General features: G+C 39.0%; 1 protein-coding gene across 1 annotated transcript in view; it reads left to right on the top strand.

The window, feature by feature from the left end:
• Positions 1 to 26,430, top strand: part of WDR33 (WD repeat domain 33) — a 58,122-nt gene that overhangs the window by 13,600 nt on the left and 18,092 nt on the right. The window contains exons 8-14 of the mRNA XM_056849342.1: positions 19,748 to 19,874; positions 21,431 to 21,585; positions 22,179 to 22,257; positions 23,187 to 23,297; positions 24,761 to 24,855; positions 25,070 to 25,156; positions 25,385 to 25,524. Coding sequence (XP_056705320.1) covers positions 19,748 to 19,874; positions 21,431 to 21,585; positions 22,179 to 22,257; positions 23,187 to 23,297; positions 24,761 to 24,855; positions 25,070 to 25,156; positions 25,385 to 25,524 — 794 coding nt within the window. The remainder of the gene's footprint in view (positions 1 to 19,747; positions 19,875 to 21,430; positions 21,586 to 22,178; positions 22,258 to 23,186; positions 23,298 to 24,760; positions 24,856 to 25,069; positions 25,157 to 25,384; positions 25,525 to 26,430) is intronic.

The raw sequence follows: 26,430 nt of genomic DNA, 5'->3' as shown, positions 1-26,430 counted from the left end.
GGCAGACCCATTCTCCAAATACTTTAGCTAATGCTTAAGACATTGAAATTCACCATTCTGCATTACAGAGTTTATGATCCAAGATTTTTAAAATAATCAGTGATTATATTAATTCCAAGGATTTCTTAATGCCTATATCTGTTATGTTCAAAATATAAATATTACTTTGGGTCACTGTACATATAAAACTCCAGTTGAACCTGTTAAAATAAAAGATGTATGTTACAGCTCATTCAGATATGTATCATAGCCCATAGAATTTTACCCAGTACTACTGGTGTGAGATTCTCAGCATCTAGTTCAAGGACCGTTTGTGGATCTGGTTTGACTGCACTTCAGAGCTAAAGCAATGGATACCTTTAAATCAGTAATCTTAAAATTTAGCCAAAGATTATACCTGTGATTAACTGTTAGAAGGGGCACCTTTTGAAGAAAAAAAAAAGTCCCTTTGTGCTATGTTCTGTAGGACGTTAGTAGAATGTTGTGAGTTGGGCATAAAACTGAAGAATGGGAAGGTAAGGTGCATAGATGTGAGAACAGAATAAAACTGAAAGTTATAATGTTGAATTAGATCAGACAGAAATTTTTGGTCATCTTGGCTTTATCAAGGATAACATCCACTTATGAAATTGATGCTTCAAATTAAGGTATCCCAACTTCTGTTGAACTGGGGTATCTTAATGAAAAAATATGTGTTTCTCAGCTTTCCCTTTTACCTGTCAAGCTATTATTCTAGTCATAACCCCCTTGCAGAATACAGAATTCTCCAGTATTCACTATTAAAAAATTATCCTAAAACATATTCACCTTAGCTTTGAAGAACTATTAACATTATAAAAAGAGTTTAGAACAATCAATTAATTTAATCTTGCTTATAAGAGGAATGGATTTAGGTAGCAGGGACAGATTCCCCACCAGGCCAGTAAATGGTGTAAATACTATATAAAGGCCAAAGATATTGACAGATGACTTCATGTAACATTTATTTGTTTTCTTTGGAGTTCAAAGACAATAGATTGGATCCTGATTGCTGTGGCTAGAGCAGAGCTTGGAAAAGAGATGTTTACTGCTGTTCTTTCTTTTGGAACAGAGTGGGGACTCTACAGAAATATCCCCCATTGTCTGCAGGAGCATAAGCAAGCATGTAGATGGGGGATTATACCAATGCCCCCTTCCCAGTGCAGCCCTTTTTGCTAAATCCTGCATCATTTCCTATGGGCCAGCTTTATGACTGGGCACAGGGAAAAGACAGGGAAGGACACAAAGATCTCTTCCACAAAATTGCTTTCCTGTAAATGAATCTCATACTGGTGTTGACTTAAAATGGTGGTTTTCAAATTATTCTGTGGAAATGTTGGTGTTCCTTAATTAAAAGATCAGTAGTAGTAGAGAAACTTCCATGAAAGATAACGTATTTATTACTGGCCTGTCATCTGCTCCAGTGGGCATGTTCCAGGATGAACTTTTCAGTTCACATGATGTAAGGCTTCATAGGCCTTGCCATCACCTTGCATGAAAAGGGTCGGTGCATTACAACACTTCTCAGAATCCCCTGCAACATCCACCGGCTCCTCAGTAAACAAGCTGATGCAAGATGGGTTTCTAAAGAACTTGCCTTGTATGCAGGAGGTCCCAGGTTCAGATCATGATATCTTCAGTTAAAGGATCTTGGTTAAAAGGTATTAGGAAAGATGTTTCTCTGCCCAAGAGCCTTGGGAGCTTGTTTCTGATCAGAGTAAACAGTACTGAGCTGTCAAAAAGGGCAAGAGTCCAGTAGCACCTTAAAGACTAACAAAATATTTTCTGGTAGGGTATGAGCTTTCGTGAGCCACAGCTCACTTCTTCAGCTCATACCCTACCAGAAAATATTTTGTTAGTCTTTAAGGTGCTACTGGACTCTTGCCCTTTTTGACTACTGCAAACAGACTAACACGGCTACCCACTGTGAAGTACTGAGCTGGAAAGTCTGATGATCAGACTTGTTCCAAGGGATCTTGTGGTGGACCTGAAAAATACTTCCTACAAGGCCTAAATCTAATAATAAATTGTGCAAGTGATATTGGAGTATGGAGTTATATTCCTATCACTTGTGACCTCTATGATATTTACCCAGAGAACTTGGAACAAAGGAAATACTATAAACCTTGAATTCTTAATCTCATTCTGTCTACAGCTGATACGAATTGAGACAGTGACTTAAATATGCAACCTAGCAACATACATTCTTTTCTGCTTTTTGTGGTGTCTGAAATGCTATTCAGTGAAATTGTTCTGGGTGGAGAATAGTTTTCCAGTCTTCATCAGGAATGTACAATATATTCTGTGATCCACTAGTTTGAATTTGAGGTGAAGAATCCCTCAGCTTTGTTCTGTGTGTGTGTTCCAGAGCAGAGGGTGAGCATGGAGCATTACAGGCAACTGGTAGCCAATTGGCCACAGCAGTTGACTGATGAACATGGAAGTATTGCCAGCTAAAAGCAATCTTCCTCTGATAGAATAGGATGCCAAGCAATCTTGTGTTTGTAGATTTCTGGCTGGTGTTCAAGGAATCATCTCTTGGCTCCAGTTTTTTTGGCTAGGTACTACCCTGTATCCAGTTTGCCTTTTTACTCAAATGAAACAAATAGTTGTTTCACACTTCAAGCTGTGGTATTTTTTAAACTGGTTTTGGAACTGAGCATGATACTGATTTGGCATGTAGCCATAGCCTGCATTTGAAAGCTGAAGTAGCCAGTTGTGTCCTGTTTAGTGTATTGCATTGTTGTATGGATTCAGACCCACTGATGGTAATGATGTGACTGCTGAAACAGGACTGTGGTTCAGAAGTAGTTCTTGTCTCTGATAAGAAAATGACAGAGAGGTGATGATAGCCACTCAAGCTTACAACCTTGTGTACTACAACATTCCCAGGAATAAAGGAACACTTGCCATTGAGAGTGAACTTCCCCCTTTTTTTCTTTATTAACTTTGGTTCTGACAACTTACAGTATGTCTCAACCTTAATCCATGACATAGCAATGCATTATAGGGCAACCCTTGTTGACTGGAGATTGCAACCATGACAGAATATAATGACTTGCATTTAGACTAGTGTTTCAGGGTCTGCACTGGTTTACTTTAACCTTCCAATTCAAGGTGCTTTTTAAGCTTATCAAACTGTACTGCTCAAGTCTGCATATCATAGACATTATTTTCTTTTCTTTGGTTACAGCCCAATGGAGTAGTTTCTTTGTATGTGCTCTGACAGTAAATATGGGTGAGGCAGGTCCACATGTTGACAGGAAGTGCCAGAAGGGTTGCATAAATGATTAGGATAGAGTTGTGAGCCGTAGATTGCACCTGCCCCTGGGTTTGTAAAATTTCTCCTTCATATTGTCCTGGAAGTACAAAATCCAAAGAGACAAGACCATCCAATAAGATTGCAGAAATCTTATACACTTATAACTGACACAAAACCAAAGTTGGATGACTTATACAGTTTTGGCACATTTGGTACTGCATTTAACAAATCATCTAAAAAGTTGATTAAGCAGATTTTTAAACTGATTGAAATAATGACTTCCTGTTTGTATCTGTGGAGATCTGAGATTAACAAGAACTGCCAGAGGAAATTCTGCTTCCTTGTTAGATGTAATCACTATACAAGCATCTTTACAATGTATGGGAAAGCACAAAGCTTTGTCCAAACATATGCTGTAGTTCAACATGAAATAGCTATATCATGAGTTTTTCTGCACTTACAGAGTAGTTTCTAGCAGATAAAGCTTTACAGGATCATATCGTGTTTTATCACTCTACTATCCATAGGTTTGGATCCTATGGTTGTGGAAGCAGAGATTCTCACAAGATAGATCTTCTTTGCCTTTACCTTCCCAAAGAAACTCTCTGACTGCTTTCATTTCACAAATGGCTGTAGGGAGCTGTGGCATGGAGGAAGAATCAAGTGAAATTGCCCCAACTCACTGTTAAGCCAGTGGAAAGTTTGCTCCACTACACTTCATCCACCAGCAGCAAAGCAAGGTGGGAGCAGTTTCACTTAATTCCTCCTTCTCACTGCAGTCCCCTTGCCTGGTGGCTTTCTGTCCATTGAGATCCCATGATCCCTTGAAATCCCTCTTTAGATCTCCAAGAAGATACAGTGGATGGGATAAAAGATCCAGCTACTGTGGTTGGTGCCTCTTCTGTTCCCTTGGTCTCCAGGATGGGTGCTTTTGAAGACATTTGTCATGGCCATTGAGTTCTGAATGAAGTCTCACTGTCTATTATTTGTCTATAAACTATAAATATCACTTCATCAGCTGCAGTGATGTCCTAGAATGTTGACAAACATTCTTACTGCTTAGGAATAACTTGTGAACAAAGGACTGGGGTGTGAGGGCTTATATTGGAAAGGGATGCAGAGGGGTGAAGATTAGTTTCCATTTGCTCTTTAATCATGGCTCCTGAAAGCCAGTTTGAATGGTCTTGCACAGTTTCTGGAAGATGTTCAGTCTTGGGCTTTGGTGAGTCTTATAAGTGTTCCAGGTACATCTTAAAGGACATTATGAAGTGTAGGGGTGGTGGTAGGCTTAGATCTATTGGGGCCTTACCACCAATTAGGATTTACCTATAATCCCACCCTGAATTGTTTGGAAGATAATTTGGAGCCAGTGTTGACACTGGGAGCTCTGGTGTCATGTATGTTCAACCTTCCCCTTCAGAAGTCTGACTGCAGCATTCTGTACCAACTCTTGTCTCTGAACAGCCATTAAAGGCAACCCCACATATAGTGCATTAAATTAGTTTAACCTTGAAGTTATGAAGAAATAAATTAGAGTTGGTAAGTCTGTGTCTTCAATATGCAACAATTTATTCACAAAGTAAAGCTGGTAGATGATCACCACTGCACTCAGGGAATTCAGGAATATCCTAAAATGAGTCCAAATTACAAAAAGGGTCTGTACCTCCTCTCCATGAGAGGAGTCCCAGTACCAATCCAGCCTGAAAGGCCTGCCATTCAACATCATGTCTCAGTTTAAGGCCCCAGGGAGAGTATAGAGCTGGTTGGGCCTCGGTCAGGTGAAAGGAGAGGAGAGTGAGGCCATGATGTTATCAGTATATTAATTCCATCACATTCCCTTGTACGATCTTACCCAGCAGCCCCATATACATATTGAGTATAGAAGAGGGCACCCTGTGAAATATCACACAGAACATTCTGGAGCAATAAAGGATAGTTACCCACAACTATACTCTAGGACCTTCCTATTAAGAATTTGAAAGCTTATGTTTATTATTTTGGTATTTATGTAATTTGCTTAGAATTCACTGGAAGCTAGAATTGCTTCAGTAGACCCATATATCCATAAGAGTTTTTCCATATAAAAAATAATAAAAGCTACTTATTTCTTACTAGCGTTCCCTCTGTACAGCTATAGATGGAATGTAGATGGATTAGAGCAGATGATTTGGAAGCCTTTCACATGACTTCCCATTTGACATACGAAAACAGGATGGTTGTCAAAGCACAAGTGAATAGTGGGTTGGTTCAAGAACATTTAAAATTGCTGGGCTATACTGTGTGCATATAAATTCGTTATTTTAAATTCTTTTGGCTTAAGAACTATTCTTCATTTCTTTTTAGTATTCCATTTGTTAGGCAAATAGTAAAGAACATACAATTGATATATAGTTTATAAATGAAAATCAACCAAAATGTATATTTTTTTCAGTGTTAGTTATAATTATCACAGAATGGGGACATTTGTATCTGTCATCTTATCAAAGAAATCGTATTTGCTTAATTGTATAACCTTTAAATCAATTAATTGATTAGGTTTGCATGTGAAAAAGAAAATGCCCTGGTTTCTTTGTTTAGATGATGTTACAGTGTTCATACTAATCAGGTTTTCCAAAAATATTCTTATTAAAATATGGATTTTAAAAAATCAATCTGGGGCATTTTTGAAACTTTAACCAATTGTCTGATTATTCTAGTCCTAGATATATAGCACTCCATAGCTGTTAATATAATCGATGTGGGAATAAATTGATCTTGTTGCTTTATGCTACACAACAGTTTTGCAACAACTCTTACTAATAAAGAGTAATAATCATTCCTTTGAAAACTGACTTGCTCAGGATTCACTGCCATGTTTTTGTGTCATGTGATATACTTTGTATGAAAGAACAAGTTACTGTAAGCTCTCTGCCCTGCTTCATTTTTTATGGTGTACATTATTCCTCCTTTACCATACCCATTACTATGCCGTATTTGGTGTTTTCTATTTGGTTGCATTCCAGAACAAGAAATAGCAAACCCATTAGCCTATTTATAGTTTCATTGACATTCATCTTAGGGTTATTTGAAATTGAGACGTCTTACAGTAATTAGGATGCATACTTATTTTTTTGAATAACTGAATTCTTTGCTATGTTTTGGTTAGTTTTTTTAAAAAACCATGAATTCTAGTCTTTTTTTCTTTTAAAACTACAGTTTCCTGAGCTCCAGGTTTTTTTCCTTTTAACAGGGAGCAGTAGTCTATGGTTGCATATTCTGGAAAATTTATAGTTCTTGCTTTTCTTCATTGATTAATCAAGGGTTTGTAGCCTAATTATTATTGGAATTATCTAGATTTTTGGACTATTAGTTTATTATATTGAAATGAAATTAGATACAAACTTGAATACAACCTTCTCTTTACCTGGAGAATTGTAACATGTCATTTAATGTATAGCTTCCAAGATATTCATCCATGGCAGAAAACCTGAAGTTCTCACATGTGCTCCATTATATCTTTTACTAGACCAATTTTGCTAATTCTTTTTACACTGATGATGACTCATAGGATTATATTCACTTTAACTTAGAGTTGCCTTGCAATCATGTGTGTGGCACCAATGTGGTCTTTGTGTATCTCAGTTAACTCAAGCCGAAAGCCATTGTTTCTCTCATTTCTTTTTCCATGGATTACAGCAAGCCAACCCTAAATCCACAAGACATCCATTTTACATTTCTTTTTCCATGGATTACAGCAAGCCAACCCTAAATCCACAAGACATCCATTTTACACCAGTAGGTTCTATAAAATGTACTTTACAATTCATGCCATGTGTGCCCTCAACCCTCCTCCTTTGAGTGGGAGTGTAGTTTGTACTATGAATTCTAAGAATACCATCTCTCACTTTTAATATTGTATTTATCCCTTTACGGTTGCAGAGATAGTTCCAAATAAGTTGTTCACCATGCAGTAGATTCTCATCAGCACTGAGGAGCCTCATGTTTTGTTTCTCAGTGTCTTAGAACTGCAAACCACAGATTTCATTTCATTCTGTTGTTTTTTTTCCTGTGTGAGAAACAAACGTGTTCAAGTATAAAAGGGTCATAGCTTTAGTTAATCAAATTTATCATAATTTTTGTGTAACATCTTCATTAAGCTTGCCTGCCAAACAACATAAGAGCCCTGCTGGATCAGACCCGTGGTCCATTTACTTCAGCATTGTCTCTCACAGTGGCGAACTGGTTACTCTAGAGGGCCAGCAACAGGGCATAGAGGCTGAGGCCTTCCCTGATGTTGCCTCCTGGCACTGGTATTCAGAAGTTTACTTCCTCTGATTGTGAAGGTTCCATTTAGTCAATATGGCTAGTAGCCACTAATAGACCTATCCTCCATTAATCTGTCTTTTAAAGACTGTGGCCATCATACATAATCTGGCAGTGAATTCCACATTTTAATCACTCGAGTAAAGAAGTCCCAGACTCTTTAGCCTTTCCTCATAGGCAAGGTGCTTCAACCGCTTAATCATTGTGGATGCTCTGTTTTGTACTTTTTCTAGCTCTGCAATGTTCTTTTTGAGATATGGTGACCAGAACTGCACACAGTATTCCACAGTACACCTCTTGACATAAATCTGGAATGACTGAACAACAAAGCAAGAATGATATTTCCTGGCCCAAACAAGATTTACTCATGTAGCCCCTCAACCTATATTCAGGAAAAATACATGTGTGCACCATAGTTTGATTGGAAAGGTTACAGATGGAATCCTAGCAGTATGTCTGACTGGTTCTTGAATTGAGAAGGGATGTGCATACAGGAAATAGCACTGGAAACCAAGAAGCTACTCTGACTGGCAGTATGGGTCTCCAGGATCTTAGGCTGAGGTCTTTCACATCACCTGCTACCTGATCCTAACTGGAGATGCTAGGGATTGAACCTGGGACGTTCCACATGCCAAGCAGATGCTCTACCACTGACCCATGCCTTCTCCAAATGTTTGCTCTCCCTAATGACAAACAACATAGAGATCAGAGCTTTTCCCTGATCTTGCCTTCTAGTGTTATGCCACTAAAGGTAAAGGTTCCCTTTAGTCACCATGGCTAATAGTCATTGATGGATTTATCTTTGAAGAAAGTGTATAATCCTTTTTTAAAGCTACATGTGCTAATGACAATAACTATGTTCACTGGTAGTGAATTCCACAGTTTAATTACTCGTTGAGTAAAGAATTATTTCCTTTTGCCCATCCTATACCTATTGCTCAGCAACTTCATTGGGTGCTTCCAAGTTCTAGTATAAGGGAGAGACACAAAAGTTCTCTCTGTCCACTTTCTCTATCCCGTGCATAATTTTTAAAGCTATTATCATGCCTCCCAGTCATCTTTTTGTTTAAATGAAAAGTCCCAGACTCCTTTTTTAAATCTTTTGACATTCTTGCCCTCTTTTTTGCAGCTCTATGGTATCTTTTGAGATACTGTGGCCAGAACTGTATGCAATACTCCAAATGAGCCTGCACCATAGATCTATACAAGGCATTACAATATTGGCCGTTTTCAATCCATTGCCTAATCCCGGTATGGAGTTTGCCTTTTCACTGCTGCTGCAAACTGAATTGTTTGCATTGAACTGTCCATTACAACCCCAGGATATTTCTTTCTCAGTCTCCACCAGCTCAGATCTGTCAGCATATATTTAAAGTTAGGAATTTTTGTTCCAGTACCCTTACACTTACATTGACTTTCATTTGCCACACTATTGTCCACAAACCCAGTTTGCCTCACTATTGTCCACTCACTCAGTTTAGAGAGATTCTGGAGCTCTTTGCAATCCGTGTTGGTTTTCACCATCCTGAATAAGTTGATAACATTCTCAAACTTGACTACTACGCTGCTAATCACAGTTCCAGGTACAGGATTTTCATGGGATTGAGGTCCTTATACCTGAAATTCAAGGAATCTTGTATCAGTGTACAATTGACATTTCACTAACTAAAATAACATTTGCAATGACATTCTATATACTCATTCTCAAGGAGAGCTCAGAATGCTAAAAGTTTAAACTGGTTTGAATATGTATTTCTACCAAAACCATGGAAATTGTTTATTGCGCTAGTGTTCTTAACAAAGGTGCTACCGTGTGAGCAGAAGGCACAATGCAGAGGGGCTATCATTTCTCCCCCCCCCCCCAGCTTATCTGTAGGGCCCCTCAAAGGCACCTTGGGCTAGAGATTCCCCACCAGCTTCAGATGTTGGCATGAATGGGGATATGCCACCTCCCTTGAGTGAGAAGAAGTGTCTGGAGCACAATTAGCTCTTTGCATCCAAGTCATATTTGGGCTACATCAGCTAGACCTCAGTTAAAACGTAATGTTTTCATTTCTGTAACCTGAGATGAGATACACAGCTTCATGGGCATGGTATTAGCCTCCTTTTGCAAGAACATCTAGGAACTTTTTGCTTGCAATGTAATTTTTGGTGAGTAAAATGCCCAGTTTTGCCTTGGAATTTGGAAAATAGAGATTTTTAATTTCTAATTATGATTCTTCAGCATAGTGACTTTTAAAGTTAGAACTATTTCATGGGTCTCTTATGATACAAAGAGATGTGCTGTTCAATGTTATTGTTCCCATCTTTGCTACATAGAAATGTGGCATCCAGTTTATTCACCAGTGGCATGGCCAACCCACATTATAAAAGCTGGTGTGAAATTTCTAAGAAAAAAATGTTAATAATTGGACATGTGTACTTTGGTTCCTTCTGAAGGAAAGTTCAAAATTGGTTTTAGTGTGTCTTGTGACACCTCTAGCAGTCCACCTCTTCAGCTGTTGTTGTGCAATTAGAACATTGTAATTGCACCTAAAGCAGCCGCCTATATTTAGGCCCAGTTCTGCCTCTCTTGCTGTTTATATGTTCCAAAATGCCTTATTGCTAACAGTTGGAGGCATAGTGATACGGCTATTCTGCAAGAGATCTTTTTTCTCCAATATCTCCCAAAAAGTCCTCTTTGCATCACAGTTGGCTTTTTGACTAGTTGGGTCTGTTGCTTTCCCTTTGTCAAAAACCAAACATTTCCTGTATCGTGCCACTGCCTGATACTTCAGTTTTTTGGCAGAAGGAGAAGCGATTTAAGATACATTGTAAGCAATACCTTTCCAGAGATTTTTAAAGCAGTATTTCAGAAGCACTGGTTCAATACCTGTGGTATGCACTTTTTATTTTATTTTTTCGTTATTCCATGGGGTTTACAAACTGATCTTTCAGGGTGGTCTGACATTAAGTAGAAAAAGCTGAAATTAAACTTCCAAAAAGTACATTCAGTGCTATGGCAGTAGATACATGTACAGTAATTACTAGCACCTGTTGGATAGTTTCTGTAATATAACTAATGATGAGAACTACACTTTCTTCCTCCCATTCCTCTCCCCTGTCAGGATAATTTTTAAAGTGCCCTGTGAAGTCATCTTTATAATTCAGTAGAGTGCTGAGGCAAATGAACCTTTTCCAGAGGGTCCCATTCCATTTGCAGGCTCCTCTAAAAGGTATGGAATATCCAGAGAATAGCAAGGGTATCTGTTGCCAAGGCAACCCCACAGTGCTCCCTGTCTTGCCATGCTGTGTGGCAGCAGTTTCAGTGCAACAGAACTTGGTAAGTCAGGAAGCTTCACCTGGTTGCCTTGGTAATAGATTGGTGTGTTTCCTCTGCCTCAGTTCAGAAAAATCGAATAAACTAAACAAAAAAGGAGAATGGTTATCTGGGGATTATTTTAGCCTCCTCAGGAACACAGTTTTGCCTCCTGAATGTGTGAGGATGAAAATTTTACACAGTTTTAAACTCTTATCAGATTTAACTTATGTGCACACTTCTATAAAAATTGTATTCGAAATGCTAGGGACATTTTAAGTGCAAATTAAAAATGCAAAAAGTAGTGGAAATTTTGCAACAGTTGTAGTGGTCAGGCACTGCAGCAAAATATTTATTTAGAATCCAGAAAATTAATTTAGTTATATTTCTTTTGTGAAGGCTTTTTGCTTTCTCTTGCATGTGCTTGTTTACAGAATATACTTAACTGTGGAGAAACATATTGGGGCACAGGCAGAGTCAGCCCTGTCCCTGCAGCTTTAACTGCTTCAGTATTATCAGAGGTATCTACTACACCAGCTCAAACATTAACCTATCAGTTGCTACAAAGCTTCTAGGTCTTCTACTAAAGCAAAGTTTGGCATGATATGGAGGTGAAACCACATCAGCCACTCTTATGCAGCACAAAACCAGTGCGTCCCCATCTCATGCTGGAAATCCCTATGCACGCCCCGAATTTCACAGTAGCTTTTCTGGAATGCTGACAAGAACAGCCCACCTAAATGTGTGGGTGACTCTCACACAGTGCAATCCTACGGAGAGTTATTCCAGTCTAAGCCTATTCATTTCAATAAGGAGTAACTCTCCTTAGGATTGCATTGTTAGTGTTGGAACAAGAGGACAAGGATTATTTCATGCCACAGAGCGTAGAGTTTAGCTGTTTCTTTAACAGAAAATAAATAGTTGACCCCTTTTTCTAGTGTTTTATAAAATAGGTTATCACAATTTGTGTTGAATAAGTGTTTATCTAGAATCCATATGTTTCTAGGTTTAAGCACTCCAAATAATTGTAATGCAATTATAATGTAGAGATACAGACCTGTTATTATAGCGAACATACTAGAAACATTTGCATAAAGCATGCATTCCTTATGGACAGGAAGAGACTACAATTTTTCCATGTTCAATTGTGTGACACATTATATGACATATGCGAGCAATAAGTATTTCTGAAGAAATATTTCCCAAACAATTATATTCTCATATGGATAATCCTGATTCTTTGTAAATACTGACAGTTTACATAATACTTGCTTTAACCATACTGTTTCCATAGGTAAAGGTTTAAAAAATTCTGTAATTTTTGAAGTCACAGCAAAAAAAATTCTCCCAGGTTACTGCCCCCACCCTGGAAATTTTGGAAAAAATTGAAAAATATGCAGTACTTTCCTGGGAACCTAAAATACATTTACCAATTTAACAATATAAAATGCATCATTTATAACTGATTTGGCATATAAAATTTTACTGTTTGGCATATTTATGGAACTTAAAGATGTAAATGTCTTCATTTCCTATTTTTTAAAAAAGACAAGTATGCTCAATACCTGAGAAGGAGTTGCAAAACTACTTCACTCTATCTTACCATAGCACATGTATGTTAATTTTAGCCGTCTGAGAGGTAGGAAAAAATAACAGTTGAAGGTAGAAATTGCTGTGGTTAACAAAAGAAGGAATATTGTTTGAGCAGAAACATTCTCATACAGTTACAACACCAGCATATTTAGATATGAAGTTAAACTTTATAACATTGAAAACATTAAACTCTTTAACACATTACAGCATATTGTTCTTCAAACTGTTGACATGTAAGTGAAAAAAATCTTCAAAATGCTGTGTATGGCTGCAATCTTGAAGGAGGGGCCGAATTGCCTTAGGAGCCAGTGTGATCCTGAGCCGGCATAGGTGCTACTTTATCATGGAATAAAGTGGTAACTGCTGGCGCAGGGGCAAACATGGGCGTCTGAGCTATGGAGCGCCGCCGGCTCCCGCTGCCAGCACGCCCACTCTGGGAACGAAATCCTGGAAGAGAACACCCGCGCCAGCGTAGGGGAGGCGTTCTTGGGGGCAGTGCTTTTGGGCAGCTTCCTAACCCCATTCACCCCGGGAACACCCCCTTGAGCTACAGCATGGCTGTTCCACCTTTTTTTGGTGGTGCAGCCTTGCTTTATTCAATGAGGCACATTCCTCCCTTTTTGTTTTTTATTATTTTACATTGCTCTTTGTCTCTCTGTGACAGCCGGGAAGACTTGGAGGAGGCAGTGAAGCTGCACTGCTGCCTAGCTGCCCCCCCTTCAGGTTTGGGCTGTGTCTCTGGTATACAAAAGAATTATCATTACCATTAGATTCTTACATAAAGATTTTCATACTGCAAAATATTGCACATTTTGTGTAAAGCCTTGTATTGATTTCACTCATTTCAAAGGTAGGTAAGTAGGTAAAATTTATTGTGTGAGTCCAAAGGCCATAACAATATTTAAAATATGTCTAGGCAATAATAAATATAACAAAAGAAAACAACAGAATTAAAAACAGTTTTAAAGTTATCGGAATTAGGCATAACATATATTGCAGCACGTTAAACATCAGGATGAAAGTTCTTGACTGCCATTGCATACAGTGACATATAGGTGACATAATGATCCTCATCAGATAAAAGAAAAATTATTTTGTCTGCCACTAGCCTAGCTAGAATGGCTGCAAGAGACTTGGCCCTGAGGCATTTCAAAGGGGAAAAAAATCATAGGAGGATTTTTCAGTGTTCCCCTGGGAATCCTGCATACACTACCTGAGGTGGAAAAAAGCCAGGGTATAACTGAAATAATGAGGGTTTGGGGGCTGCAAAGGATGAAAGAATGAATTGAAAGTATACTTGGCAACACTTTCAGATGCGTAAGTAACTTTTCGTTACTTAACTTCAATGCTTAGGCTTTGCTGATCCAGCATTTTTACATAACAAGGATTATACATGGCTGTGTACCCCCCCCCCCAAAAAAAGAACCACCCACAGATATGACTTACATAGTTATTGCAGGAAGAATAAACACATGTTACTGTATATTTGAAAATATTTGTATCTTGCATTTCAAGCAGAGAGTTCACAAACCAGCTGGTGGTGGAGAGTGCTGTCAAAGCTGACTTATGTCGACCCGGTAGGATTTTCAAGGCAAAAGTCATTCAGAGGTGGTTTGCAACCCTAGACCCTTTTGGTGGCCTCCCATCCAAATACTAACCAGGGCCGACCTTGCTTAGCTTCTGAAATCTGATGAGATTGGGCCAGCCTGCAACATCCAGGTCAGGGCACAAACCAGCTAATGAGAGATTAACTACAAAATCTGCAAGTATAAAAATGCAAAAATATGAGACTTAAGCAATGATAATCAGAATCAATAAGTACAGTCAACTAAACAAACAGAGAAATCAGCGGAAAAATGGAGGTACAGATTACCTGTAAAACTAGTTATCAATTTATATGGTGCTGCATGCAAGGTTGTGGAGAGGCTGTGGCTTAGTGGTAGAGCATCTACTTTGCATGCAGAAATCCCTGCCATCTCCACTTAAAAAGTGTCAGGTAGTAGGTGATGTCAAAGACTTTTACCTGAGATTCTGGTGAGCTGTTGTCAGTCTGGGTAGAAAATACTGACCTTGATGGACCAGTGGTCTGATCAGGTATAAGGCAGCTTCATGTGCCCATGTGTTCTACATAATCTACAGTGAAACAAAACATCTAATCATTTTGATAGGGATGCACCGACACGGACATATCCTAGCATCCAAGATAACCTTTTTGTGTTTAGATTAATGCTGAAGAAAGCTCCTTACAAATCTGTTCCCTGTTCTGGGAGTTTCTTATGGGTGCAGGAGCTCCAAGGATACACAAAGCTCCCCTTTCTATAAGTGGAGACAGCAGATCATGTATGCTTTTCATTGCTTTATTTATCTGCTATCTCCAATAAAATTGAGGAGGCACCTGGTACATGCAAGACTTCCATAGGCATAGGATACCTATTTCTTTGTTTATGTAATTGAAGTCCACTTTTTCTATAAGATACATCAATGTGGCTTACAATTAAAACATCTACATAAAATTGTACATTCTGAAATGAATAAGTAAAGCACATTTATGAAAAACATTTAGCAGGCATTATGTAGTTTATAAAAATAGTCTAGATATCCTTGGATACAATATGTTATTTGATGACAGTCATTGTGTGTTCAAAGCCACTGATTTTTTTGAGTGTACCTGTTCACCATGATAGGCTTTGGACCAAATGAGACTTTTGATTTTCCCCCCCCTTTGAACAAAAAATGCACATCCCATATCATAAAGTGCAGTGGATGTCCAGTGAGGTGTTGCAGTGCTGCATCTGCAGCAAGCTTTGTGATACTTGCAGGCATGAATACTTGCATCTACAGAGAACAGCATGCTGATTCCGCATTTTTACAGTGTGAATGGGGTACTCTTCCCCCCCCCCCATACACACACACACACAAATAACTTTGTTGTTGCTCAGAAGTGGCAGCTAGGAATTGCCATGCACATGTACTCACATGCCTTCTCTGTTTTCCCTGCATATAACCAAAGCAGCTTTAGACTTTTATGCTCAGGCAAAGCTGACCCACGTTAAGTAGCATGACTGTGCTTCTGGTGTTCAAATATGGTGGTTGTAATATATTTTTAAACCATAAATGGTAACAATCTAATATTGCCCTGTGCCAGTCATTTGGTAGTTTTGTTTGCTTACAAAGTGATTTTCGGGTTAAGCATAGTGCCATTGTCTGCATTAATTCTGACTAAATAGATGTTTTTAAAAGCAGAAACCAGAACTTCAAGTAGTAGACAAAGTTTATACCAAAAATAATCTGAAATGGAAATGTTCCTTTTCTTTCTGAATTGGGTGGACTGGGTGAAGGATATCCTTTAGATGGACTGGCAGGAGGATCAAATTGTTGGATAGCATATGATCTTGAGTCATACATTTGATTACTTGGTACCCTAAAAATATTAGTATTGTGTTCTGGTAGAATGGTGACTGTCGTGCTTCTTTACACAGCGATTCCGGTATGAATAAGATTCTGGGGAAGTTAATAGATAAAGTTATCCTTTTCTTCCTGTCTTCAAAACATTCTGGAGCTTATTTGATTATTTAGTTCCTAAAGAAGAAGACTACATAAGTACTTGTGCATTTGATGTGCACACATTACTTCAAAGAGTCCTCAGTTCTTTAGTTGCATTCATATCATTTCTGAAATTGCCAAGATACTTCATTTTACTGTATAGCAGAATTTTGTTCCCTTTATTTTAATCCTTAATCCTAAAGTTGGAAGACATAGGGTTATATCCAGAGCGAGGACTTCATGAGGTCCACACAAGGATCCAAGATCTTCCAGGTTCTTCCTTCTCCACAGCAGCCATCTCTGACCCTAGGGAGATTTATTCCTGGGGTCATAGAACACATGTGGAGTAATAACCATGCCAATTGGAAAGCTGGAGGGGGGAGGGGATAGATATCTTGCACCTTTCTCACTGTAGCCTCCCAACCTATGTGGCTATTATTCAGTGCAGGTCCTGTAACACAGAAATAAACCTATCCAAGGTCAGAAATGGTTACAGGAGAGCCAGGAAGACCCATGACAATCTGTGCTTTCTGCTGACAGATTGCAGGACCCAATCCTTTCCCACCCCCCAAATATAAATGGGAAATTTAAGGATTTGCATAGTTGTAGTCACAAGACTGATTACACACAGTTCTGTGCTCTGTAGGTACTCCACAATAGACATAATTTTGTTGAATGTGTAAAACAAATGTTCAGGATGGCGTTTTTATTTTAGAACCATAGCAAAAGGGAATAATTATTTTATAAAGGAATAGGATTATAGTCTTTTGCAACATTTGTTGTATTTATCACTTTGATTTTATTCCATTGTCTTCTACTTTTATAACATACTTTCCGCACTATGGTACGTCATGCCTTTGACAGGTTTTTTTTGGGGGGGGGGGAGGCGTTGTTTTATAACCCTGTACTGCTAGTATTGAGGGCCAGCATGGTGTAGTGATTAAGACAGGTAGACTCTGATCTGGAGCACTGGGTTCAGTTCCGCACTCCTCCACATGAAGCCAGCTGGGTGATCTTGGACCAGTCACAGTTCTCTCCGAACTCTTTCAACTCACGCGGAGGCAGGCGATGGCAAACCACCTCTGAACGTCTCTTGCCTTGAAAACCCTATGGGGTCACCATAAGTCAGCTGTGACTTGACGGCACTTTTCACCACCACTGCTAGTACTATTGCGTTGTTTATTGAAGGCCTTGCCACATTTTCTTTGGTTTTGCAATCTACCTCAAAAATTTAGGAGCCAGACTTATTTTTCATCGTTCAGGGTTTTATTTTTATTTATTTTTATTTATTTGATTTCTAGCCCACCCTCCATCCCTAACCAAAGCCGGGCCCAGGGCAGCTATCATATTCAATATAACAATATGGCAATATAATATACAATATATAACAATAACAGTAAAGCCATAAATAACCTAAATTATTAAAATCTCTTCTAATAGTTCACCAGTACCAGTAGATAAAGACAAGTGATGCACCATTGAAAACAGTGCCACGGCGAGACCAGCAATACAGTCAAGGCCCCTAAATTCATTAATGATACCTTATAAGGGGGTAGGGAGGCCAGATCTGATAAAACCGTTGCTGCCCTCAACTATAGGCCTGGCAGAATATCTCCGTTTTGCAGGCCCTGCAGAACTTTTTAAGATCCCACAGGGCCCTGGTCTCATTAGAAAGAGAATTCCACCAGGCCGGGGCCAGGGCCAAGGAAGTCCTGGCCCTAGTTTAGATCAGGCAGACACACATTGGGCTGAGGACCACTAGTGGATTGTTGTTATTAGCGCGTAGTGCTCTCAGGGGGGAATACCAGGAGAGGCGGTCCCACAGGTATGATGGTCCCAGACCGTATTCTAATGACCGTACTTTCTAATTATTGCTACCACAAAATCTAATCCTAAACTTTTCACAGTTTCTCGTCACTTTTTTCCAAAATTATAACAGAAGCGTTGTCACATATAAATAACTATGGGGTAACCCTGGTTGCTATCACAGCAAAAAGCTGACCAGTATCCCTCACCTAAATAAGCTTTGTAGTTCTACTGAGAATGAGAATCATGAAGAGGCACTTACAAGGAAAGACTGCCATGGCACTTTGGCGTGTGGGATATGTCAAACACTGGTTTATAGGATGTCTAATGTTATCTGATTAAATTGTTCTTTATATTTTGTAATTTGCCTTGAGTCTCAGTAAGGCAGGCTGTAAATTAAGTAAATAAACAGTGTTCCCAGAAAGCATGGATTTCTTCATCCAGTACAGTGTGGACAGTTCCATGCATGTTATGGGTCTGTGCATAAGGAGCTGTTGCCATAATTGCCCCGAATTAGGGAATGTTTGAATGCATGTGAATTCTTTATCAGTCTCTGCATAAGCAGAACCTTGAATAGTCTTATGGCTTTTCATACAGAATTTAGTAGTTTCAGCATAATTTTGAGATTAGGGTCTTCTTAAAAGCAGTTCAGTCTTTAAAACATCTTGCTAGCTTTTGCTAAAAACCTAGAAAACAAAGAGGATCTCTGTAGGAGTATCAGTGACAAGACAGAATATTCAGAACAGTTTTAGATTTCTGCCACAGCTCAAATCTGTGGCCTTCCAGTCCTGGACCTTCTCACAACAGCCAGTGTGTTTTATTAGTTAGTGTTGACCTGTTCAGATCCCCATTCTGCCATGAAGAGCTCGCTGGGTGTCTTTGGGCCAGTCACTCCAACTCAGCCTCACCTACCTCACAGCGTCATGAGGATAAAGTGAGGATGGGATGGGAGAATCACGTATGTGACCCTTTGCTCATTGGAGGGAAGACAGCTTTTTTTCGGGGGGGGGGGAGTCCTAGTCCTCCTTCCCCATTTTCTGACCAGCAGCCTGAGCATAGAAATGTTGGTCTACATTTCTGTTTAGGTGGATTGCCTTTACTCATTGTGCCATAGTGTCATAGACTCTTTTTAGAATGTTAAGATTACACAAACCCTAGTGGTACACTAACCGAAAAATCAACATAAAATAATAGACTTCAAAAACAGATTTCAGAATTTTCAATAGAAAAGGACAAAAAGAGCTTATGCCTCAGACCATACATGGCTTGGTGTAGCATAGCAGCTGAGGGACTGAGCTATGATCCAGGAAGTCACCAGTTCTAGACTTATCTCAGCCACAAACCCAGTAACAGTGTAATCCTAAACACAGTTACACCTTTCTAAATCCATTGAAGTCAGCGGGCTTAGAAAGGTGGCGATTCTACTTTGAATGGCTCTGGAGTTCAGCTAGCTGCAGTTTATCATATAATATCCCCACACCCCTTGTGTCATAGAACAGTATTATAAAACCTTTGAGTTTTAAATAAATTTAAAATGTTTTTATTGATGAAGTCTTGTTACAGAATTCTTAGGCGTCATGTCATTTATTTTCTGGCAGCACTGGAATGTCTGCTCATAGGCATTATTAAAACTGAGGATAACCAAATGCATGTCCATGTAGCTTTCTCCTCCAAATAATTTTAAATGTAGACCAATATGCAACAACACTTAACTTACTACCATAGTGGTAAAACTTCAGAAGGAATTTTTGTATAAGTCTGGTAAGCTTGAAGGAAGCTATTTCAACTGAGGTGCAATATATTTAAGGTGAATCATGGTGCATTTTGTGACTGCTTTGTATTGTTTCACAGTAGACATAATTGTTTTGCTGTCATTTCAATTTTTGTGTAAAATATTTTAAACAATACTTTTGTGCTTTCAACAGGCCACGGTGCTGATGTCAAGTGTGTTGACTGGCATCCAACAAAGGGGCTGGTGGTTTCTGGAAGTAAAGATAGTCAACAGCCAATCAAGTTCTGGGATCCAAAGACTGGCCAGAGTCTCGCCACACTGTAAGTGGGTTATGGTTGTGTCTGTGCTCTTGTTAACAAATATTTTTATGGGTTAAATCTTTTCAGAATTACTGAGTACTGATTTTATCCCTTAAAAAATCTTTCATCTTAATAACAAGCCTTTAGGCACCAAAGTGATATAACTTCAGGTAAGTTTTACTTTTACAATGTATTAAATTTCTATTTTACAGGAATTTGTTCTGTAGGTTTGTGTGGGCGTGATGGAGATGGAGAAAGAAATCAAATTTCTTGATGTTTGTTTTCTTGAGCTTCAGCATTAGTTAAACGATCCCAAGTTTTAAAGAGATTTAGAATTTGGTGTGAGATGTTTAAAGGGTAATAGTGGACAAGCATGCTCAAGGCCAAACTTGGTGTGTGTTTTTTTAGTTTGGGGAGCATAACATGTAGCTTGAGGTATTCCATAGGGGAAATTGGTTAGTGGGAAACTCATCAAAAATGTAAGGTTGTACAACCAGATGGTGCTCAAAGACTCATTTTAATTTTGTTTGTGTAAGGAAAAGATCTTTAATGCCATCATTTCCTCTTCCACTATTTCCTGGTGCAGATAGATCTTTCTGCAAACTTAGGAAGAAATGGGGGAAGGCTTGTGAGGGAGGAGAAATCCTACATTTACTTTGTCTGCTGTCTCTAACCCTCCCCCATCAGCCATGGGCTCTCTTCCCTTACCACTGGACCGCCTCTTGACCCCCAGCTCTGGTTTCCCTCTCCTTGCTACTGTCTCCTGACATTTGCCAATGTTCATGTGCTGGGTTGTATTGTACAAATCCCAAATGTTGGTTTTTTTCAGTGATCTGCACATACACAGACTTTTATCAACTTTGTGGGGGTTCATTTACCCCCAAATTAATGGGTTTGTTTGTTTTTTGGGGGGAATTTCCCCCCCTGCAAACCTTTTATTTCCCCGAGGTTGACAGAATCCTGATTCATAACTGTGGTTGGCCCTTTGTGTAGATTTGCCTGTCTGCATGGAGGCTAACTCTTGGCTGTTAGATATAGGGATTGGCACTAGTGATAAGATCTATAGAATGCTTGTCTGCTGTTGAGAAAAGTCTGCAGGTTAATGTAGACCAGTGTTGGTGGATACTGATTACCTATAAGAAATACTTTTTATGTTACCTTGATGGGGCTGGATTCATAATACTTTTAATGTAATACACAGAAGGGACTTGCCATTCCTACCTCTGGTGATATCCATGAACATCAGGGGTAAGAATGAGAATCTCATTTTGTTTGTTACTATATAAGTAAGAAAGAATATGATTCCCTTCCTTCCTTCTCAATAATTATGATCCAGTAACTTCAGTTTCTCAAAAGAGGTTCTCATATTACTCCTGACATTTTATATTTTAGGATCTCTAATTGCTGAGAATGAACAGGTAACAGTCTTGAACGGATTCTATCCATTTAAAAAAAAAATGGTTCAAGTTTAGTTCTTGAGGTCTTCTGGGGAGCAGCGATAATAGGATTGCTGTTGGTTTGTTGTAGTTCCTTATGTATTAATTCTGTACAGTTACTCTCTTTACATTCTCTCCTAGACATGCTCATAAAAATACAGTGATGGAGGTCAAGTTGAACCTAAATGGCAATTGGCTACTTACAGCATCCCGTGATCATCTCTGCAAGCTCTTTGATATTCGAAATCTGAAAGAAGAGCTTCAGGTCTTCCGGGGTCACAAAAAAGAGGCCACAGGTTAAAAAAAATAATTACTTCCCTTTTAACTATTTCTGAGCTGGCTGGTTGGATAGTCAGGTTTCTAGAAATCCATTGAAGTTTGCTGAAAGCAATCAGGCTGGTGTCTGTCCTAGTCTTCTTGTGTCTTCCTCTGTACTGTACCACTGCTAGATCCAGTCATCAGCAAAGGCTTATATGTAGAAAACTGGCATAGTCATGCATGATATCCTGATTCACCTTTATGAGTAAGATAACTACTTGAAGAAACATGTAACAACTGTCAACTGGAAAACATAACTGGACTTTATAACTGGCTTCTAGAGCAGCCTCTCCATCTCTCAAATGGCTTTCTTCTCCCAGTCCTTCCTTGAGATCTCCTTCTTGAACAGATTACTCTGAACCGTTATGTCAGTTACCTTTCTTCCACTGATGCTTGGCTCCTACTGCTCATTTTTAATCCCTGACCTCCGTCCCTTCCCCAGTTCTTTGCAAGCTCTCCAGTTGAACATAAGACTTAAGCTGTGTGTGTACATCATAGCAGCAAACACGTTTGAGCACACTGATGGTAAAATGTAACTATGTAGTACTAATTATGAATTTCTATATTATAGCTGTTGCCTGGCATCCTGTTCATGAAGGTCTTTTTGCCAGTGGAGGATCTGATGGCTCTTTGCTGTTCTGGCATGTTGGGTACGTATCTCAGTCACTGGCTTAATTGCAAGTTACAGCTGAGAGGCTCCACTTTAGTTATTTTAGTAATTGTAAAATGTTTTTATTTGATACTTTATAAATGTTTATTATCATCCACCTTGGATGCCGCTGGTGGGAAGCAAGGCAATCATATACATGAATCACATCAATAATTTTTCTCCTTTGGGTAACATTTGAGTGTCTTCATACTAAGCTTTGACATTTTCCTTCTTATATACCTGTAGAAGAAATCTGAGGAAATATGGATTAGTCTAAACTCTGAAATAAGATAATATTTTTACTGGCATCTATTAGGGCTTTTCTTGAGGAAAAAATGGAATAAAAGTGATCTCTTTACATTGACACACATTAAAATAACATAATTGGTTTGTCTTGTGTGTCACTGTCCAGCAGCCTTCTGAAAAGAAAAAAACCCATGTACTTTTTTTCCCTAAAATGTGTTATTAAGAACATACTATTTATAATGCCAGAATGGCATCTGCATTACAGAAAGTAACTTACATTGAGCAACACTCTAAATCTGGCTTCATTCGTTAAGAAATAATCCCTTGTACATCTGTTTAATTATTGGTTCTTGTGGGTTATCCGGGCTGTGTAACCGTGGTCTTGATATTTTCTTTCCTGACATTTCGCCAGCAGCTGTGGCAGGCATCTTCAGAGGAGTAACACTGAAGGACAGTGTCTCTGAGAGACACTGTCCTTCAGTGTTACTCCTCTGAAGATGCCTCTGAGAGACACTGTCCTTCAGTGTTACTCCTCCGAAGATGCCTACCACAGCTGCTGGCGAAACGTCAGGAAAGAAAATACCAAGACCACGGTTACACAGCCCAGATAACCCACAATAACCAATGAACTCTGACCGTGAAAGCCTTCGACAATGTTTAATTATTGTTTTTCATATATTTCAGGGTGGAAAAGGAAGTGGGTGGTATGGAAATGGCACATGAAGGAATGATCTGGAGTCTAGCTTGGCATCCTCTAGGACATATTCTGTGCTCAGGATCAAATGATCACACCAGGTATTTTATTTAAATTGATAATTTGGAATTTTTGACTCAAAGAGCATTTTGCTTTTATTTGGCAATGTTAAATTTATTTATTTATTTATTTATTTTGTGATTTATAACCCGCCCTCCCTGGCTGAAGCTGGCTCAGAGTGGGTAACATTATATAAAAACATCACTACACCAACAATAAGAATCTAAATTTAAAACATTAAAATCCAAATTAAAACACAAAATTACAAAGTTTCAAATGGCGCCTAACCATACTCGCATTCTGTTTCATTGGTGTTGTCCTCAATATTCATGTGCATGCACCCACACAAATCCTCTCTGTAGGATGTTTCATTTCAAACATGTCAGGTTTATAATACTGTTGATTGTCCCAAGAGCAAGCTGGAAGGCGTAGCCTGTGTCAAAAAGGAAGAATGAAATGTAATCTGGTAAATGTGCAAAAGCAAAAACATCGTTGAATAAATGTTTTGTGTGTACAAAGAAGATAATGTTGCAGTTGTTGTACCACAATCATTAATAATCAAAATTGTTTATTTAGAAAATGTATATGCCACCACTCCAGAGACCTGCTTGGCCCACCTCACAAACCAATAACATCCATAAAAACAACTGCATAAAAATTACCAGTAATAAACAAGCCAGGACATACAAATTAGTGACAAACGTATTAGTTGATGTCACCAAGGATCATAGAATGGCAGCTGCAGGAATTCAAACACTGTTCTGCAAACTGCAAACATGTACTTCAACTCACTGCATTCTTATTAATATGGCATTATGTATACTTCCCTCACTGACCGCCTCCTGCCACAATACATATCTTCCCCTTCGGGATACTAGATTCTCTTGGGGATTAAATGGCCAGTCTTTCTTTCTGCCTCTGTTGTGAATTGTTATGCAAACATGTCCTTCAACTCATGTACTTCTGCCACCACTATCTGGAATAACCAGTTACTTCCAAAGCAACAAATGTTATTTTTTCCTGCATCCTGGTCAAGGTTTAAACAAAGTCATAGTTTTCCCCCCACATATGTAGAGACCTCTATTTTGTTTGCAGGTGGACTGGTTTTGCTACTTTCATGACTGGTATGTTTGTGTGGTGGGGGTGACCTCTTGTTACTGTTAAATTCAGAGGCTCAAATTGTACAACATGTATATAAGTTCTCTAGTCCTTTCCGTTATTGCCCTTGGTGCAGAATAAGTTGTCCTTTTCTGCTGTAAAACTGCTTATTATTTAGGCTGCTTGGTCCCATTTGGAGAGTGGCCTCCCACTTCAGTGGCCATCGTAGCCTAGCAGTCCAGTCCTAAGCTGTTTTACTCAGAATCCTACTGAAGTCTACTCAATGGGAATTACTCCCAGGAGAGTGGGAGTTAATTTACCTTTATGTAAAGTTAGAAGGTGGCAAGCTTTTAAAAGTTCAGCTTACAAATCAACAAAAGATTATCTCTTAGTTTTATTTTGACAGCAAATTCTGGACCCGCAATCGTCCTGGAGATAAAATGCGAGATCGTTACAACCTGAACCTGCTTCCAGGAATGTCGGAGGATGGCGTGGAATATGGTATATATACAAGATTTATCCAATACATCTGTTTATACAAAAATAATGAAAAATTGATTAAACAAACCAAGCAGGCAATTATCTCAGAGTTTCTGTATCTTACAAATGGGTAGTCCTCTTTAAAATGTGATGGTGCCTACTGCTTGTGTTTTCAGTTCACTTCTTCAGTCTAGTTAAATGATTTAGTAATCATCAGTGTATTTTCCATTTCCAGATGACTTGGAACCTAATAGTCTTGCAGTGATTCCAGGGATGGGAATACCTGAGCAACTGAAGCTAGCCATGGAACAAGAGCAAATGGGTAAGAAATAAATTTATATTTAGAAGTTCATTTTCATGTACCTCAAAGACATTGGCTGGATTTGTCCTTTCTCTTTTTGTTTTGATGTCATTTTTAGCTGAAAAACCTTAACCTTTCTGCAAAATGTTCTTCTCTGGCATGAGATGGGAATGAAATATTCTGGTGGTTTTACTTATGATGGTATGATTTATTCACCACACTCAATTATATTGATTATTCTTGTTGAAGGGAAAGATGAGGCAAATGAAATTGAGATGACTATCCCAGGATTGGACTGGGGAATGGAAGAGGTGATGCAAAAGGACCAAAAGAAAGTACCACAAAAAAAAGTTCCCTATGCGAAGCCAATCCCAGCACAGTTTCAACAGGTTAGTAGTTATATGTAATGGGTCTGGACATCTGTACATTTCATAGACTCATAGAATCATAGAGTTGGAAGGGACCACCAGTGTCATCTAGTCCAACCCCCTGAGCAATGCAGGAAATGAACAACTACCTCCCCCCACATCCCCAGTGACCCCAACCCTCCCCCCGCCCTGAAGGATCGCTCAATCAAAGCACTCCCGACAGATGGCCATCTAGCCTCTGCTTAAAGACCTGCAAAGACAAGGACTCCACCACCCTCCGAGGCAGCACATTCCACCGTCGAACAGCCCTCACCGTCAGAAAGTTCTTCCTAATGTTTAGGTGGAATCGCTTTTCTATTAGTTTAAATCCATTACTCTGTGTCCTAGTCTCTGGAGCAACCGAGAACAAGCTAGTTCCCTCATCAACATGGCATCCCTTCAAATATTTAAACATGGCTATCATGTCTCCCCTCAACCTTCTCTTCTCCAAACTAAACAAACCCAACTCCTTAAGTCTCTCCTCATAAGGCATGGATTCCAGACCTCTGATCATTCTGGTCGTCCTCCTCTGGACACGCTCCAACTTGTCAACATCCTTCTTAAATTGTGGAGCCCAAAACTGGACACAGTATTCCAAGTGAGGTCTGACCAATGCAGAATACAGTGGTAGTATTACTTCCCTTGATCTAGACACAATACTCCTATTGTTACATGAGACTTATATTCCTATCAATAAAGCTTTCTGTTATATAGAGTATTGCCTTACTGGAAAGCAGAATGCCAAATGTGTTCTCATTAATGAACTGTTGCAGATCAAAGATTCAACAGCTTTGACTAAAATATAGTCAAATATATATAAAATATATGCCTTTTGGGCAGCTTATTTGCCATGAACATTCCCCCTTCTGAGGAACTTCTAATAAACTT

The sequence above is a fragment of the Euleptes europaea genome, chromosome 5, assembly GCF_029931775.1.
Source record: "Euleptes europaea isolate rEulEur1 chromosome 5, rEulEur1.hap1, whole genome shotgun sequence".
NCBI lineage: Eukaryota > Metazoa > Chordata > Lepidosauria > Squamata > Sphaerodactylidae > Euleptes > Euleptes europaea.
This window is presented reverse-complemented; position numbering and strand designations above follow the sequence as displayed.